At 37.0% G+C, this 17864-nt stretch overlaps 1 protein-coding gene and 1 pseudogene across 4 annotated transcripts in view; both read left to right on the forward strand.

The window, feature by feature from the left end:
* LOC144981106 (ATP-binding cassette sub-family D member 3-like) overlaps nucleotides 1-17864 on the forward strand; it is a 54111-nt gene that overhangs the window by 11798 nt on the left and 24449 nt on the right. For 2 of the 4 annotated variants that reach the window (XM_078929238.1, XM_078929256.1), the window contains 11 exons: nucleotides 7429-7462; nucleotides 7789-7835; nucleotides 8242-8293; nucleotides 8643-8731; nucleotides 9453-9522; nucleotides 9759-9785; nucleotides 10073-10143; nucleotides 10991-11114; nucleotides 12260-12316; nucleotides 12667-12719; nucleotides 12972-13061. In XM_078929238.1, coding sequence (XP_078785364.1) covers nucleotides 7429-7462; nucleotides 7789-7835; nucleotides 8242-8293; nucleotides 8643-8731; nucleotides 9453-9522; nucleotides 9759-9785; nucleotides 10073-10143; nucleotides 10991-11114; nucleotides 12260-12316; nucleotides 12667-12719; nucleotides 12972-13061 — 714 coding nt within the window. Of the gene's footprint in view, nucleotides 1-787; nucleotides 943-7108; nucleotides 7127-7428; nucleotides 7463-7788; nucleotides 7836-8241; nucleotides 8294-8642; nucleotides 8732-9452; nucleotides 9523-9758; nucleotides 9786-10072; nucleotides 10144-10990; nucleotides 11115-12259; nucleotides 12317-12666; nucleotides 12720-12971; nucleotides 13062-17864 lie in introns of those variants that run through there. The other 2 variants (XM_078929248.1, XM_078929265.1) reach the window with 2 other exon arrangements.
* LOC144981126 (uncharacterized) lies at nucleotides 14135-17486 on the forward strand (annotated as a pseudogene).

The following is a 17864-nucleotide window of genomic DNA, read 5'->3' on the forward strand; positions in this document are numbered from 1 at the left end:
GTGTGTGTGTGTGTGTGTGTGTGTGTGTGTCGTAGCTTCTCTTTCTAGGGTGTGTGTGTGTGTGTGCATCTTTTTTTTTCTTTCTTTTTTTTTTTTTTTGGGAGTCCCTACGTACACGGTAACAGGGCATCTAGCCTCAGGATCTACGTACACGTAAACTGGTTTACCGTTGCAACACAAGCAATAGATGGTCCTCGCTGTCGTGACTGCACGCTCGTGTGTGTGTGTGTGTTATTTTAAAAAAAAAATTAAAACATTTTAACCATTAATGGCGAGATTCCATCTTACACTCCCCAAACTCCAGATCTTAGTCTTAATGTTATCATTAAAAAACAAGCCTTGCGATTTATAGTTTAATTGAAGCCCGAGTCGAATATACTCTTACTACTGCTCTCTTGGTGGAAACGATTTATTCTGCATAAGCAATCTGGAGAAAAAAATCAGTGTGACTGTAAAAGGTTAAAATATGAAGTACGCTCCGTGATCACCGCTGTAACAATCCTTTGATCTACGTCATCAGGCAACCCATTGTTTCTTTCATCTTTTCCCATTCCCCCTTACTATCCCTCCATCCCCCCGCCCATCTCTCTCTCTCTCTCTCTCTCTCTCTCTCTCTCTCTCTCTCTCTCTCTTTCTCTCTCTCTCTCTCTCTCTCTCTCTCTCTCTCTCTTTCTCTCTCTCTTTTGTCATAGTGTCATCCCTTCCCCTTCCCATCTCATTGTAAAATGAAAACGTTCTGCTGTTTGCAGATACATGTATGATTGTTTTGTTTTTTCTCTCTCACTAGGCTAGGATTAAAAACCAAGACATCGGGTAATAGGTGTACAATGCCAAAGTATAGATTCTCTCTTTGGCCAATTTAGTCACGCATGTGGCAGCCCAGCCCGGTAACCCTGTACGTAGATTCTGGGGCTAGGTGCAAGGCTACCAACAAGATATGAAGTGAGTAGAAAAGTGCCAGAAGACAATAGAGAATAAAAATTTTTTTCGCGGCGGTGGTGGGGTTTGAACCTGCGACCTTATTGGTACGACAACTCCGCCTGGCAGGTGAGAGCGTGGCTCTACCGTGTGAGCTATCCACGAACACAAAAATATTCGTTTCAAACCCAAAGTCATTTCTAGATCCCTCTCTCACCCACTTCTTGAGATCGCCGATTCGTTCGCCACCATCGCGAAGTAATTTTGACCAGCAGTTAAGCTTAATAGCCAATATTCTCATCACAAACATATAACATAGAAACGATTGAGACATTGAGTATGCTCCGGTGTATGGGGTGAATTTTTAATTCAGAAAAGTGAGTGGAGCAGGCACTTATGTTGGTAACAACAAGATATGAAGTGAGTAGAAAAGTGCCAGAAGACAATAGAGAATAAAAATTTTTTTCGCGGCGGTGGTGGGGTTTGAACCTGCGACCTTATTGGTACGACAACTCCGCCTGGCAGGTGAGAGCGTGGCTCTACCGGTGAGCTATCCACGAACACAAAAATATTCGTTTCAAACCCAAAGTCATTTCTAGACCCCTCTCTCACCCACTTCTTGAGATCGCCGATTCGTTCGCCACCATCGCGAAGTAATTTTGACCAGCAGTTAAGCTTAATAGCCAATATTCTCATCTACCGTGTACGTAGACACTGCCTGAATTTATATAAAAATAATGATATAATAATAATAAAATAGAAGTTGCATTGAAGGTAAAATAATGTTTTAGAAATGTGATGAACAGTCAGGTGGCTCCGTAGCGCAGTGGACAAGCTGTCAGACTCAAACCTTGAAAGTACCGGGTTCGATTCCCATTGTTTAGACATATTTTTTTATAAAAAAAAAATTTTTGCTTTGTTTTTGTTTGCTTTATATTTTTTCTTTTTTTTTTTTTTTTTTCAAAAACTTTTTATCGTGTTTTTAAAAAACTTCAATTTTAATTTTCTAAAATTATTTATTAATTTGAGATCAGTATTTGTGTGCCATGTTTCTTTTTACTTTAGATTAAAAAAATTATTGTTATTATTCTTTTATTTATTATAATTGTATAAGCGTACATCGGTAATCACTAAGAAGCGTGCTAAACTACAATCTAAAACTATTTAAACCTCATGGACGTTTGCAGCGACATTTTCATTAATTTACCATTACCACCAACGGAGGTGCATAAAAACGCCACCTTAAATTTTAATTTTAATTTGAAGCTGCTATTATTGCTATTTTCACTCGTAAGGTGACTAGAGACTAGTGTGGAAGGCTATATATCACCCTGCGGTGATAGTGATATCTTGGAAGGTGATTGTTACCGCATGGTGATAATATCTTGCATTGTTGCAGCACTGCATAGCATATAATCAATGAGTGTCTTTTAATACGGTTTTTATTTCATGGGTTTTAATTTTAAGTTTAAGTAAGGGGGGGGGGGGGGGCATTTTTTTTATTTGTTGAAATATCCTAAACTTCCATGCACAGCCATACAACTTTTTTTCAAAAATAAATAAGGCCATTAAAGAATAAAGGCAGTGTCTACGTACATGGTAACCGGGCACCTTGCCTCAGGATCTACGTACACGGTAACTCCGGTAACTGGTTTGCCACTACAATACAAGCAATGGATGGACCTCGCTCTGTGTGTGTGTGTGTGTGTGTGTGTGTGTGTGTGTGTGTGTGTGTGTGTGTGTGTGTGTGTGTGTTATTTTAAAAAATCAAACAATACAATATAACCGATTTCATTAAAGGCGAGATTCAAGGTTACCATATCTGTTATTGTTACCGTGTACATAGATCCTGAGGCTAGGTGCCCGGTTGGTAACGAAAATAATGATAACAAGATATCTGCGATATTCCTCTTTATAGCGAAGTTATGCATCTTTAATTGAACCCCTCTAAAACTTAGTAAAAGCGAACGACAATTTCCAGTCATAACTTTCTTATGGGCGAGTTCCGTCACAATTTGACTCCCACTGCTGCTGCTCACTAAACTGCCTAAAGTTACCGTGTACGTAGACACTCCGAAGAATAAAATGTATTTTGTCTTTTGAATTTAACCAAAACCTCCACCCCTAAAAAATGTAGAAGTGCTATCGAAATAAAAAAGCAATGTATGTATGTCACCATCAGAATCGTACTGACGATGTTGCTAAAATTACAGTGTATTTTTGCGGGTGGTTGGATGGGAGCATCACCCTTGAATCATATACCTATGATGTTCGCATGGGTGTACGATCCGATAGTGATGTCGTTTCTTCTTCTCTTTACTGCCTATCCTGCTTCTTTGGTTTGTGATTGTATTTTTGACAGGGGATATTTTTTTTTCTTTAAATCTTCTGCCTGTTTGTTCTTAGTTATTTATAGTTTAGCTTATATCTTTAGGTTATGATTTTGATTTACATTTGTACTATTTTTGTTAGATTGCTTGTTTTTTTGTTTCAGCGGTCTCTCATATAACCTCATTTGTGTTGGAAGAGACCTAAAGCAATAAACAAACAATAAACAAACAGTGTATTTTTCTTCTTTGATAATGAGTGATATACCAATGGAAGGGACTCAGTGTGGACAATAATAATAGTGTTGGTGGTAGGGACTTGGTGGATAATAGCACTGGTGGTTAGGACAGTGGGTAGACGTCTAGTAGCACTAGCAGTAGTCAGTGATGCCAAAACTCCGGTTTCACCGGAAAAAACTCCGGTCTGGAGCAAAAAATTCCGGGTTCCGGGCAACTTCCGTCAAATTCTGGTGAGGTCAACTTGTTCCAGGATACTACCACTACCACAACTACCATCACTATTACAACCACCACCACCACATCATCATCACTACCACTACTAGTACAACCAGGACACAACATTATCACTACCATTACTACTACACCACCACCGCCACATCATCATCACGACCACTACTACTACAACCACCACCACCACATCATCATCACTACTACTACTACTACTACTACTACTACTACTACTACTACTACTACTAGAACCACCACAACCACATCGTCATCACTTCCATTACTACTGCAACCACCAATACCACATTATCATCATCACTACTACTACAACCACCACCACATCATCATCACTACCACTACTACTACAACTACCACCACTACCACTACTACTGCAACCACCACATCATCATCACTACCATTTGTACTACAACCACCATTACCACCACATCATCATCACTACCACCACTACTACAACCACCACTACATCATCATCACTACCATTTGTACTACAACCACCATCGCCACCACATCATCATCACTACCACCACCACATCATCATCATTACCACTACGACAATTAGCACCACCACTACCTCATCTTCATCACTACCACCACTACTACTACTTCAACCACCACCACATCATCATCACTACCACTGCTACTACAACCACCACCACATCATCATCATCACTACCACTTCTACTACAACCACCATCACCACCACATCATCATCGCTACCACTACTACTACAACCACCACAACCACATCGTCATCACTACCACTGCAGCCACCACCACCACATCACCATCACTGCTACTACAACCACCACTACATCATCAACATCACAACCACTACTACTTAAACCACCACCACTACATCATCATTACCACTACTACAACAACCAACACCACCATATCATCATTACCACTACTACTACAACCACCACCACCATATCATTATCAGAACCACTAAAATTACTACAAGCACCACCACCACATCATCATTATACTACTACTACAACCACCACCACATCATCATCCTACTACTACTACAACCACCAATACCACACCATCATCACTACCATTTGTACTACAACCACCATTACCACCACATCATCATCACTACCACCACAACTACAACCACCACAACATCATCATCACTACCATTTGAACTACAACCACCATCACCACCACATCATCATCACTACCACCAGTTACTACAACCACCACCACATCATCATCACTATCACTACTACTACTAGTACCACCACCACCTCATTTCCATCACTACCACCACTACTGCTACAACCACCACCACCATCACCACATCATCATCACTACCACTGCTACTACACCACCACCATCACATCATCATCACTACCACTACTACTACAATCACCATCACCACCACATCATCATACTACCACTACTACTACAACCACCACAACCACATCATCATCACAACCACTACTACTACAACCACTATCACCACCACATCATCATCACTACCACTACTACTACAACCACCACCACCACATCATCAATACCATTACTACTACAACCACCACCACATCATCATTACCACCACTACTACTACTACAACCACCACCACCACATTATCATCACTACCACGACTACTATTACAACCACCACTACATCATCATCACTACCACATCATCATCACTACCATTTGTACTACAACCACCATCAACAACACTACCACCACTACTACAACCACCACCACATCATTATTATCTCGACCACAACTACTACAACCACTATACCACAACCACATCATCACTACAACTACTACTTCAACCACCACCACCACCACCATATCATCATCACTACCACTACTACTACAACAACAGCCACTATCACATCTTCATCCTCACTACTACTGTTACTACAACCACCAACACCACATCATCCTCACTACCTCCAGTACTACAATCTCTACCATTAGGTTTTGGCGCTTTACTTCATTTGAAATAAGGAAACTTTGGGATTGTATTTGGCAATGTGTTTATGTGTCATAATATAATTCTAATCAGTTATCTATTTAGAACTATAAAATATGTAAACACAATGCCAAATACCATTCCAATTCCTTTTTGATGTTAGCGGAAATTCCTCTTTCGGCATTGAAATTCCTACGAGTGGTGTCTGAAACTCCTCTGAGCCAAATTTAAAGTTGGCGTCTCTGAGTAGTAGTATGGACTCAATCAGCGACATCTGTAATAATGATGTCCTAGGACTCAATGGATAATAATCTTGCTTTTGATTGGCTGATACACATGGTGGAAATAGCATCCTTTACTATTTTCACCATACAGTGGTAAAAGCTTGGTAGACTATTTTCACTGTTCGGTGAATTAAATTAATAGATAGTCAAACAAATTACAAACAAAGTGACTAGATAAATCGCTCTAATTCTAATAGAGTGACACCTAACGTAACACTATTATCGCTCCATCATTTTGTTAATCGCAAAAATAGAGTCACGAAAACTATTAAAAAGAAAACAATTGTAATTATATACCTTGTTTTTTTCTGCTAATGTACAAAAATTTCAAAACAAGTGGCATAATTTATATTTTTAATACTACTGATAGATACCTACACTCCAACACTGTTTCCTCTAGCTCCTCAGGTGATGCAAAAACGTTAGAGGAAACCATACCGCCATAACGATTTGATTGGGGGGGGGGGGGGTGGGGAGGGGGGCAGTGTGGCTCTGCAGTTATTATGGACTTTGAAATGTACCCACAAGATACCTAGTTTGAATATCCATCATGATATGTGACCTTCAGCAAGCCACATCTCCCTAGCTCAACTTGACACTTGGGCTATTCCAGTCATCCCTTGGAATAGACCCGAAGAGAATTTTCCTCTTGAGGATGAAAACAAGGAATTTTATTGTTTATTTACTTTATTGATAAGTTGAGGGAGATAACTGTATACCTGATGTGTTTTAAGCTGTCTGTGTGTTTGAAGAGGGGGTTAGGGTTGCTCTATCTCAACATTCATTTACTGTCGTAGCCAGTGATGCGCAAATCATGGCGCATGGCATTGAAATTAGAACGAATGGCGAAGTGATAACAATAAGTAGAGAGGTGTTGGTTATGTGAAATGGTAATGGAGTGTGCGACTGCTTCTGTATAAACACACATGCAGTGTAGATAGATACACACAATGAACACATATGTAACTGTCAATGTCACAAAAAATTATCAGTGGTTGAAATCACCTGGCACATTAAAAAGCCCTTTGATTATTACCTTTAGTTTACTGCTGAGTGAAATTAATTTGAGGAAACTGTGTTTGAGGAAGGAATGGAATAATAACAAAGAATAATAATGGAAAAAATGGGACATTCAAATGAGTTCGAGGAAACAGCGTTTGAGTGAATGTGTAATCTTTTTTCAATAATTAATACCAATACTGCAAGTAGAGTCTTTCTCTCCCATTTGATTGGAAGATTCTTCTTCTTCTTCTTCTTCTTCTTCTTCTTCTTCTTCTTCTTCTTCTTCTTCTTCTTCTTCTTCTTCTTCTTCTTCTTCTTCTTCTTCTTCTTCTTCTTCTTCTTCTTCTTCTTCTTCTTCTTCTTCTTCTTCTTCTTAGGTTATTTCGACTTATTGGCATTTTTATTTCCTTTTTTGCCCCTCTATCTCTTCCCCCCCCACCCCTGCTGTGATGTTCAACACTTCAAACAGATCTGGTGAAGAGGTCAAGGTTGTGATTGCACAGGTGATATTTATATCTTTAAAATAAGACAAAAACAAACGATAAAATACCATGTGAGCTTATATGCAGACTCTGTGTCTGGCGTTAGTGTTAGATTTGAAAAAAGAAACTTTAGAAATTGAGCAGAATCTATACATATTAATTTTTTACTTGTTTATTGATTAATTAATTTATTTATTTGTCATTTATTTATTTTTATTTATTTATAAATAAGTTGAAAGTACAAATCCTGAATATAGCATAGAATTATAAGCTTTCAGTAAATATAATTTTGATCACTAAAAAATTGTGTTATCTTTATGCAATGTATGAATCCTCTCTTGTTTCAGCATGACAAGAAAAAAGAAAAGGCTGCAGTCAATGCTGCTTTCTTTAGGTGAGTCAATATTTATTATGCCGATTAGTTAATTTATAATGAAGACAACATAAAACAACATTTACAAAGTATAACTGAACTTATGTAAAATATGGAGAACTCACTTTTGACCTAATTGTCAAACAGGAAAAAAAATAAACTTTTCCAGATGCAGATAATATTGGTCTATGGGTATTACTTATCTATGAATTGTGTTGTGTTTTGAATCTTCATTATGTTCTTAAATGATAAATAACAAGTGCTTTAACCTTGGTCTACTTCTGCTGCTGCATTTCACCACTTGTACGGGGAAACAGTAACAGTCATATAACAATTGTATTACTCTATAGTCCTCTGATGACATTAAAAAAGATTTGTCTCCTTTTAATACATTGAGTTGCATTTTATTTAATTTATTATTTTCTAGGCGATTGATCAAGATCCTGAAAATTCTCGTTCCTGGATTCTTTACACAAGAGGTGAGCCTTTGTCTCATGAAAACCATGTATTTGGTTTTATATTTTAGACTAACAAGCTCTTCAGATGTATTTTGATTTATTTGTTTAAAGTTCATTTAGATTATTTTTTATTCTGTTCAGTACTCTGTCTGTCTGCCTCTCTCTCTCTCTCTCTCTCTCTCTCTCTCTCTCTCTCTCTCTCTCTCTCTCTCTCTCTCTCTCTCTCTCTCTCTCTCTCTCTCTCTTTCTCTCTCTCTCTTCATCCCTCTCTCTCTCCTGAATAAAGGTAATCCATGACATCATATGCTTGTTTGCTTACTATACTTGATTGAGATTGTCAGTCACATTATAATTTTTTCCTGTTCCTTAGACCTGGTATTTGATAATCGTTGCACTTGGCCTCTTCACTAGAACGTATGCTGATGTCTGGATGATTCAGAATGGCACAGCTATTGAAAGGTATACAAGAATATCATGAATCAATAGTATGAATATTGGAATGTGGATTTCTTGAAATAAACCAAATCTTTTATTTGTCGTGATTTGTAAAGCAATTTTCAGCATAATTTTCCAGTCTTTAGCAGAAAATGTTGGGATTAGGCACTGGTGCAAATAAAAAATCATAAAAGACTGATGATACAGTGCCAAACAAAGCAGGATGACAAAATCAAGGAAAAATTCATACCTAGAAATCAGGTTTCCTCAATTGAAGACTAGAAAGGCTATTTTTGTTATTTTGGCTATTTATTTTTTTCTTTTCTTTTCCTTTCTGTTTTGTCTGACACTGTATCAGTCGCACCTTTTCAGAAAATCGTTTACAGATAGTCGAGCTTAGTGGGTTTTTAGTTGGTGTCTGGGAGATTCATAAAAAGAACATGGTTTTAACTTTCATATTTTGGAGAATTTTGTGCAGATCTTTGAGAAAAATGTTTCATTGCTTTATTCATTATTTTTACTCTTTTCTTTTTTTCTCTCCTCGTATTCATTATTTTATATATATTGTAAAAGAAAAAAAATGAGAGGTGTGTATTGTTCATTTATTCATTTGTTTTTATACTCCACTGTTGAGGGATTTATCTCTTTGATTTGAATTTGACGGTATTTGATTTCTCTTTGTATTTTCCAAGGCTGAGAGGAGCATATAAACTGTGAATTTTAACATTTTCTTTTATGATTGCAGACATATCATTGGAAGAGATTCTGAAATGTTCAAGCAGCATTTATTTAAATTTATCTACGCTATGCCAGTGGTAAGCAATGTCTCTTCCTTGTGAAATCTGCCCCCCCCCCCCTTAAATTTTTAAAAATTTTTATCAATGTCTCTTTTTAAAAACTTTTAGTATCTTCTTGGTTTATCTAAACAGAGATGCCAGAACTAATATATTATGCAGCCCTTTGCTCTCTTGTTTCTAAATAGGCTTCATCCCTTGTAAAAGTAACGATATTCTTTGAATTAACTGTGGTGTAATTTTTATTTCTATTCCAGATTTCAGTGGTAAACAACATTTTGAAGGTAAGATCTTCAATTTCAGTTGCAGTTAAGCACACTTCTCATGTAAATATGAGAAAAATTAATGAAAAATACATTTTGAAACTTTACAATATCCTTAAATATACTTTATGTCTGTGTTTGTTTTGTTTTATTTAATATTTTAAAAACATCCTTTACCAGTTTATAAAACAACCCTATCTCTACTAATGAAATCTGTATAAACGTGTCTTTTATCAAGGTATAGATTATTTTTTTTCCCCGGAAAAAGTTATATTTTTCTTATTTCTCTTTAAAAAAAAAAAATATAGTATGGCCTCAATATGCTCAAACTCAGATTCAGGATCCGTCTGTCAAACTATCTTTATGAAAGATATCTACAGTAAGTAATCATATACTAGTTGTTTTTACTATTAATTTAACCATTTAACATCATAGTCACAAGTTCTAGAACAGAAATGCATTCTTGAAAGTGAACTGAAATTCCGAACTGTTAATATGAATGTTCAAGCATAACGTCTTCATTGTGAGAGATATCACATTTTTATTGCCTTATACTTGTTTTGCAATCTAAAACCTCTATCATACTCTGGAAATGAATAACTGGTCAACCCCATTACAAAAATTAAGGTACTCACTCATGCAAATAATTTTCAATTTTAACCTTTAGTTTAGGTCTTGAGTATCTATATTGGCATATCAAAAATATCTCAAGTGATCAGGTGTCACCGTTTATTTTTTTCTATAGAATTATGTTTTATTAAATATTGTGGCATTTATTTCACCAGAAACTTTTCATAGATTGATGTTTTTTTACGGGATGGAGGGGGAGGGGATAGTAGAATTTAAATTTTGCTAGTTTTTTTTCTTTTCTATGCAGAATGGTATTTTATAACTTTGTATGGTTTAGAATGTGGGCATTCTGAATTTGTGTGAGTGATGCACTCTATAATATAATGAAATTGGACTCATTACGACATTGAATTCTCATTTTATTTTTTAACAGGCTCTCACCTCTGAATAATAGGTAGCAAACAAAAATTTTCAAGGTTTGTTCTGTATGTGTGTGTTTAGGACTCATAATATTTTATTTGAGCATTTGCTAAAAAAAACAACAAAACATATTTACTAACACAGATCTTGTTTTTTGGCTCTTTTACAATTGATTTATGGTAGTAAAAGATTTACACATTTGACTGACCCAAACTTTTTAAAAATTTCATCATTAGAGGTTTCACATTCTACAAGATGAGCAATTTGGACAATCGTATATCTAATGCTGATCAGCTGTTAACACAGGACACAGAAAAGTTTTGTGACAGTGTAGCTGAACTCTACTCCAATCTCAGTAAGGTGAGAAACATTTTTATCCATTCACAGGCAGAGTTCATTTAGCTCTAAACTGACGTCATGTTTGTTTTACCACTTTTTAGCTAGAGAACAGTAATAGTTATGTGACTGAAGTGCAAGTCCCACTGCTGTAAATGTGCTTCTCACTTGAAGGCAACTCTTCAGTCTGTTATTTTATGCCTTTTTAAAAAAAACATTTTTTAGATAAGCTGCTTATGGTAAAGACCATGTCCACAATGTACCCCAACCTTTGTAAACAAATGGTGGTTATCGCCCTACCGTGTTGGGTTTGCCTTGAACTGACCAAAACATTTCTTTCTATATAAAGAATATAAAACTAATACCAATTAATACTTCTATGGTCTGGATGGGGTTCCTAACCTCCCATAGTGGGCAGGGAGGTACATACTGTGTCTTCTATCCGCCTATGTCTTTTTTCCAACATGCTCTCTGTCTTTGTCTTGGAATGAGATAACTTGGTTTTGTCCTGACCCTGGCTGGGAGCGAAACAGTCAAATGTATAGTTAGTTTTGGGAGATGATATTTATTTCCTTGTACATCATCTCTCTGTTATGCACTGTATTATGTTTTGTTTATGCATTATATATGATATGTAAACATTTCAGTGTATTCCTCTTAGTGGGGACCTGTGCTTGTGTCTGGATGAGACTTTTAGGTGATCTCAAACTAAGTACACTGATAGTGTGCTCTTGGAATCTACATCTGTTCCCTGTTTGAACCAATTCCCCTTTGTCTGCCTTATTCTTGGATGCTTTAATTTTAATTTTAGAACTTTTTACTATCCCATTTCTTCCTTTTTACTGGCGCTGATATGACCTTAATGTGTTGCAAGTGCCGTAAAACTCTTAAAAACACTTCTATGGTAGACAAGAGAAAATCTGTTATGTGTAAACAAATATATGTTGTAGATATTGGTGAGAGCTGAAATTAAGACTTGAAAAGGTCTACAGCCAAATGAATAATGGGAGGATTGCAGAATGAAAGAAATGTATTTACATTCAAGGATAAGGTATGATTTAATTCCAGGTAGATTAAAAAAAAAATATTCCTCATTTCTTACCGGATAAAGACAAAACATATTTTAATTTTTACCCTCAACTTCAGTCTTCTTTATCATTTATTTCCAGCCAATTTTGGATGTGATTTTATACACAATACGACTCACAGGTGCCATAGGGGCTCAAGTAAGTCTCTCTGTTTTTTCTTTTTTCTTGTAAGAAGGGTTACAATATTTTCAAATTTAGTTTTGACTTAATTTATTAAGTGTTTCAGTGGGTTTTTTTTTTTTTTTTTTTTTTTGCTTTTGAAATACTTATTGTTCTTTGTTTGCAAGAGTGTTTTAAATTTTTTTTTTTTTTTTTTTTTCGATCGACCACTTATTTTTTACTTTACTATGGTATTTTTATTTTTACATTGAAACTATATTCTGTATAATATATAATTAAATTGAATAATGTTAGCGTAGAATAAATGTATTTTACTGTCTCTGCACGTCATTCCATTTGATTTCAGTATTGAAAATTTTTCATTGCAGGGCCCAGGATATATGTTGCTTTATTTGGCATTCTCTGGACTGTTACTTACAAGGTAATTATTCAGTCATTAAATGAAAAGATTTGAAACACTGAAAAAACTATGAGAGATAACACCTTTTTTAAAATTGAATGCTTTCCATAAATTTTACTTTTAGTCAGAACAGAAAACCACTGATTGGCTTATTTCAATTGTTTCCATTGATATTTCAACATTATATGGGTGGCCATTGAGCTTAGTAAAATGAAATATGTTCGGAAATTGTCCATTTATGAAAATATTTTAAATTTTGTGTTTCCACAACAGGTTAAGAAGACCTGTTGGAAGAATGACTGTAACTGAGCAAAAGTTTGAAGGAGAGTATAGATACGTCAATTCAAGATTGATAACCAATAGGTAAGAACATGTATATTTTTATAGTACAGTCAACCCCCGGATAGTCGCAACACTCTGGGATCAGCGAAAATGTTGCGATTAACAACACAAATATGGTAAACTCAAACCAGTTGTTGTAAACATTGTTCTTAGTCCACCACAGACTGAGCAATTTGGTTGAAATAAAAACTATATGGCAGCCATGTATAGATTTTGACAAGCAAATGCAGCTTTGAGGCAAGCTGACATCTTATTCAGATTCGATTCACTTTCACTGTTTTGTTCTCAGCATTTGTAAGAGTCAAAGAGATTAGCCATGATGAGAGACAATAAGCTCTCACCAAACTCGTTGGCCACAGTGCACAGTTGTCAATCCCAAAACAAAGGATACCATCGCTCTGAGTCTCCTTACAAGAGACATTTTCTTCCTGTTGTGTAGGCTATGCCCAGCCCTGTCGCCTCATATCTAATAGTCACAGATGACCGCACAAACCTGTATTGCAAAGCCCTGCCCTCTATTGTCTCTAATAGAGTGGTAACACACCACTGTAGCATTAAGGGGGTACGCGCTGGTCGAGAGGACGGTTTTACTATGAATTCCACTAAAATTATCGAAAATGAGATTAGGGCACTTTCAGGTAATTCAACCTTTCTTTAACACACTGAAAACATTCAAAAGGCTAAATTTTTACAAAAAAGTGCTTTAAATAATTTTTTTGTGACGCAACTATCGTCTAAACGCAAAGTTTTTCCGTCATTTTCGTCAGAATCAACGTTCGATAGTCCTTAGTAACCCGCACTGAACCCCGGCTTATTTGGTATTAGCAGAAATGTCAGGGAAAGGGCATTTCCGTTCTTTCACATTCTTTCGCGTATGTGTCACAGGTCGGCGGGGAAATCGAGAAATTCCAAGCCTATTTTCCTTTCTTTGATTGGCTGAAGAGACGTCTAGGAGTTATTTTTAGTAATTACCGTCATGGAAAATTTTAGCTCACATTCCAAGACCAATCGTAACCCGGTTTTCAGTCACGTGACATAACAACGGGTACATTTCCGGAGCATTCGACTACGTTTACTTACGCTTCGATTCGAACTGATTTTTGGTCGTTTCATGACAAACTTCACTCCATTTACTTATTTGCAAAGTTTTATCATCATTTTCCAAAGAACCAAAAATTGGTAGATAATCATTTCGACGCCTGGATACCGCTTTAGCCAGTAAGTATGTCTATTTATTTATTACTAGTGAAATCAGATTGACCGGTTACAGTCTCAAAGTGTGCATTCCATTCTAAAATGTAAACATTGACGATAGTAAAAGAGAATGCTGCTCGTAAATAATTCTAAAGGCTAATTTTTGTTTTTATTTTATTTTTAATACGATTATTAAGAACCATACTGTTTTCTTTGATTTACATTAGACTAGTGAAGATCATTGAGCTTAAATAAGGAGATAACTAAACGCCGATCTATAGTAGATCTTAGACAGACAGATAGACGTCGAAAGCTAACTTAGACTTGGATTACCATTGACGTCAGTGAGTTAGAACTTAGAGATTATCTAGATTGTGCTTATTTTTTTTTATAACCATCATTCTACAAGAGTCTGTGTGTGTGTGTGTGTGTGGGGGGGGGGGTGCTCTCAATGCTCTGAGGTATGGTTCTCGTCTCTTGACCTAAAGGCGTTTCTTTCTTTCTGATCTATAGTTTCTGCCTTTTCACCTTTCAGTGTAGGGCCACTTTAAAGTGAAATTACTCTAGACCAAGGCATTAGCCAAGCAGGTGGTCAGCCCACTGTGACTTTTAGTTACCTTATTGTGGTAGGAATTCATTTTGCCCAGAAAGCGGCCTTTCTGCCTGCTCTTTTAATTTCTTTAATGTTTTTTTTACTTTGATCCAAAGCAATACCAGATCTGTGCTTAACTATGATTGGTAGCCAGAATTCTTATGTGTGGGTATCTTTTGTGCTTTTAAGGCAAAACTTTGGGCTGATTCCAACACTGCTTAGCAGTAGGGGTGCAATAAAAATGTTATAATAAAATTGTTTTTTTAAAACCCCTTTATTCATCCCATAGTGGAAATTATTCTCCAGGGTCTATTCCAAGGGTAGATTGGAATAACCAAGGCGTCAACCGCAGTGCTGCGCTGCAAATTGAGCTAGGGCGAGATGGCTTGCTCAAGTCCACACAGCACAGAGGCTGGTGATCGAACTCGGTACCTTTCCGGTACGAAGCAAAGACCGTAACGCTGAGCTAAGCTAACCCCCGATTTATTTATTTTATATATATAATATATATATATATATATATATATATATATATATATATATATATATATATATATATTTTTTTTTTTTTTTTTTTTTTTTAAATTATTTATTATGGTATATTTATATTTATTTATTTTCACAGATTGTCATGCCTAGAGCCAAGGTTTCCACCTTCAATGCTTCCATTAGCAGCATGAAAAGGAAGTCACGGAAAGATGTTTTGAAGAAGGCAAGGGATGCGAAGAAGCAGAAATTTTTTAATGAACCAGAGCCAGCATCCACATCTTCTGTGACATCTTCGCCCCACGCAGCGACTTCACCTTTATTTCCATCATCTTTTTCTTCGCCGCAACCAACAGCTTCAGCTTCTGCTTCTTCATCATCAGCTCGTAAGTTGGATTTCTTTGCCTCTACGTCTGAGCCTTCATCTTCGTCTTCATTGGAATGTTCGACCATCGTGCAGCTGATTGTATTCCAGGATCTTGTTGATTGTCTTCTCTGCCCTTTTTGTTTCCAGTCTACGTTGGAGGTTTCACGTGATTCTTCTGTTGGTCTTGCCATTCTTCTACATTTGTCTTGTAAATCATGTTCAAAAGTTATATCGTCCTTTTATACATCTCGTAAAAAAGATAAATATTTTGAAGTTAATCGTCGTGGAGTCGCTTCATCCTTGGCTAATGGAAGTGGACAGGCTGGCTTAGCCTCATTTTGCGGCATGATGGATATGCCTGTACTACATCATAAGACCTTTCTTCGCCACCAGAAGGCCATCCACCGCCAGTTCGCCAGCTATTCGTCTCGTCTCCGTTCTGAAGCTGTTGATGTTGTTCGTCGAGCGTATCCTGAGCAGGCAGGGCAACCAATTGTTGATGTTGATGTTTCGTATGATGGTAGTTGGCACACGAGGGACATAAATCAATGTTAGGGATAGGATGTGTGATAGAGAACAGAACAGGACTTGTAGTGGACCATGAGGTTCTTTCTAAGTATTGCCATAAGTGTGTGACAGTAGGAGACAAGCTGAAGGGGGATAGTGATAGGTATGCAGAATTCTTGAGTGGCCATAAGGAGGAGTGTGATAGGAACCATGAAGGATCATCAGGTAGTATGGAACAGGTAGCGGCTGTGAATATGTGGAGTAGATCTGTAGAGCGGAATGGACTTAGATATAGAACAATGATTAGTGACGGGGACAGCAACACCATCAAGCAGCTAAACAATTCGGGACCGTATGAGGGGATGACAATTGAGAAGAGGGAGTGTGTAAATCATGTAGCGAAGAGACTAGGAACAGCATTGCGGAAGACTGTGGACAACAAGAAGAAGGTAAAGGTAACGTTAGGAGGGAATGGAAAAGGAAAATTGACAAAGGCAAAGATCGCCAGACTTCAGAAATATTACACGCGGGCCATTAGATCAAACAGTACTGTGGACGACATGCGACGCGCAATTTGGGCTTCTTTTATCACTGCACCTCAACCAATAAACAGCCACGCCATGAGTACTGCCCAGAAGGAAATGATTCTTGGTGCTTCTACATGAAAGCCAAGGCTAATGGTCTGCCAGCACCTGACCACGACAGACATATGACCACATTTATTCTACCGACTGTAGCAGAACACATCCATGACGTTTATGTTAGATTGACTGATGATGATTTGTTGGGGAGATGTTTATTTGGAATGACTCAGAATGTAAATGAAAGCATCCATGCTTTGATTTGGTCTAGGTGTCCAAAACATGTGTTTGTAGGGAGACAGCGTTTGGAAATTTCATGTGGGATTGGAGTAGGAGAATTCAACAAGGGAGCAAAGGCATCGCAGGATTTCATTTCGGCAATAGGACTTAGTGTGGGACGACATTTTGTGGAGCATGGGACTAAAAGGGACAATGTTAGGATAAAGAATGCAGACAGAGCAGGTGAATTTGTCTTTAAAAGGAAAAGGGAGATGAGGAGGTTAGCACAGACAAGGGAGGAAGAACGTTTACATCAACTGGAAGGCGGTGAGCAGTATGCTGCAGGCGGCTTCTGATTGCGGAGTCCCAGACGACACGTGACATTGGATGGATTACCTCAAACGGATAAGTACCATTTTTATAAATTCATAACTAATTGTATCTTTTTTCCACAGGAGAATGATTCTTGGGTTTAAAACAACACAGTTTAGGGGGTTCATGACACTATATTTTGTATAATCTACGAGAAGGTTCGTTTTTTCCCATTTTCTCAAAATGTCATTTTCTTAGGGGGTGGGATAGCAGGGAACAAGATTTCTCAAAAACTGTCTATTCAATTTCTTTTTCCTTTCACACACTTGTGTGTTTATAGTGTGGCTACATTATGTCAGAGGCTTTTGGCAATATAAGCATTATATTTTTAGATATGGGGGTCCAAAGAGGGTAAAAACTGCGAAAAAGGAAAAATTTTCACAGTTTTACGGATTGAAGACTTCCGGATGCTATAAAATCTTTACTAGGATAAGAATAGAAAAATCCCTCTGACATAATGTAGAGCAGTATTAAAGACACCTACATAGCAAGTTTCAGTGAAATTG

The sequence above is a fragment of the Berghia stephanieae genome, chromosome 1 (assembly GCF_034508935.2).
Source record: "Berghia stephanieae isolate SIO BIC M18660-M18661 chromosome 1, UCSD_Bste_1.3, whole genome shotgun sequence".
Classification (NCBI taxonomy): Eukaryota; Metazoa; Mollusca; class Gastropoda; order Nudibranchia; family Aeolidiidae; genus Berghia; species Berghia stephanieae.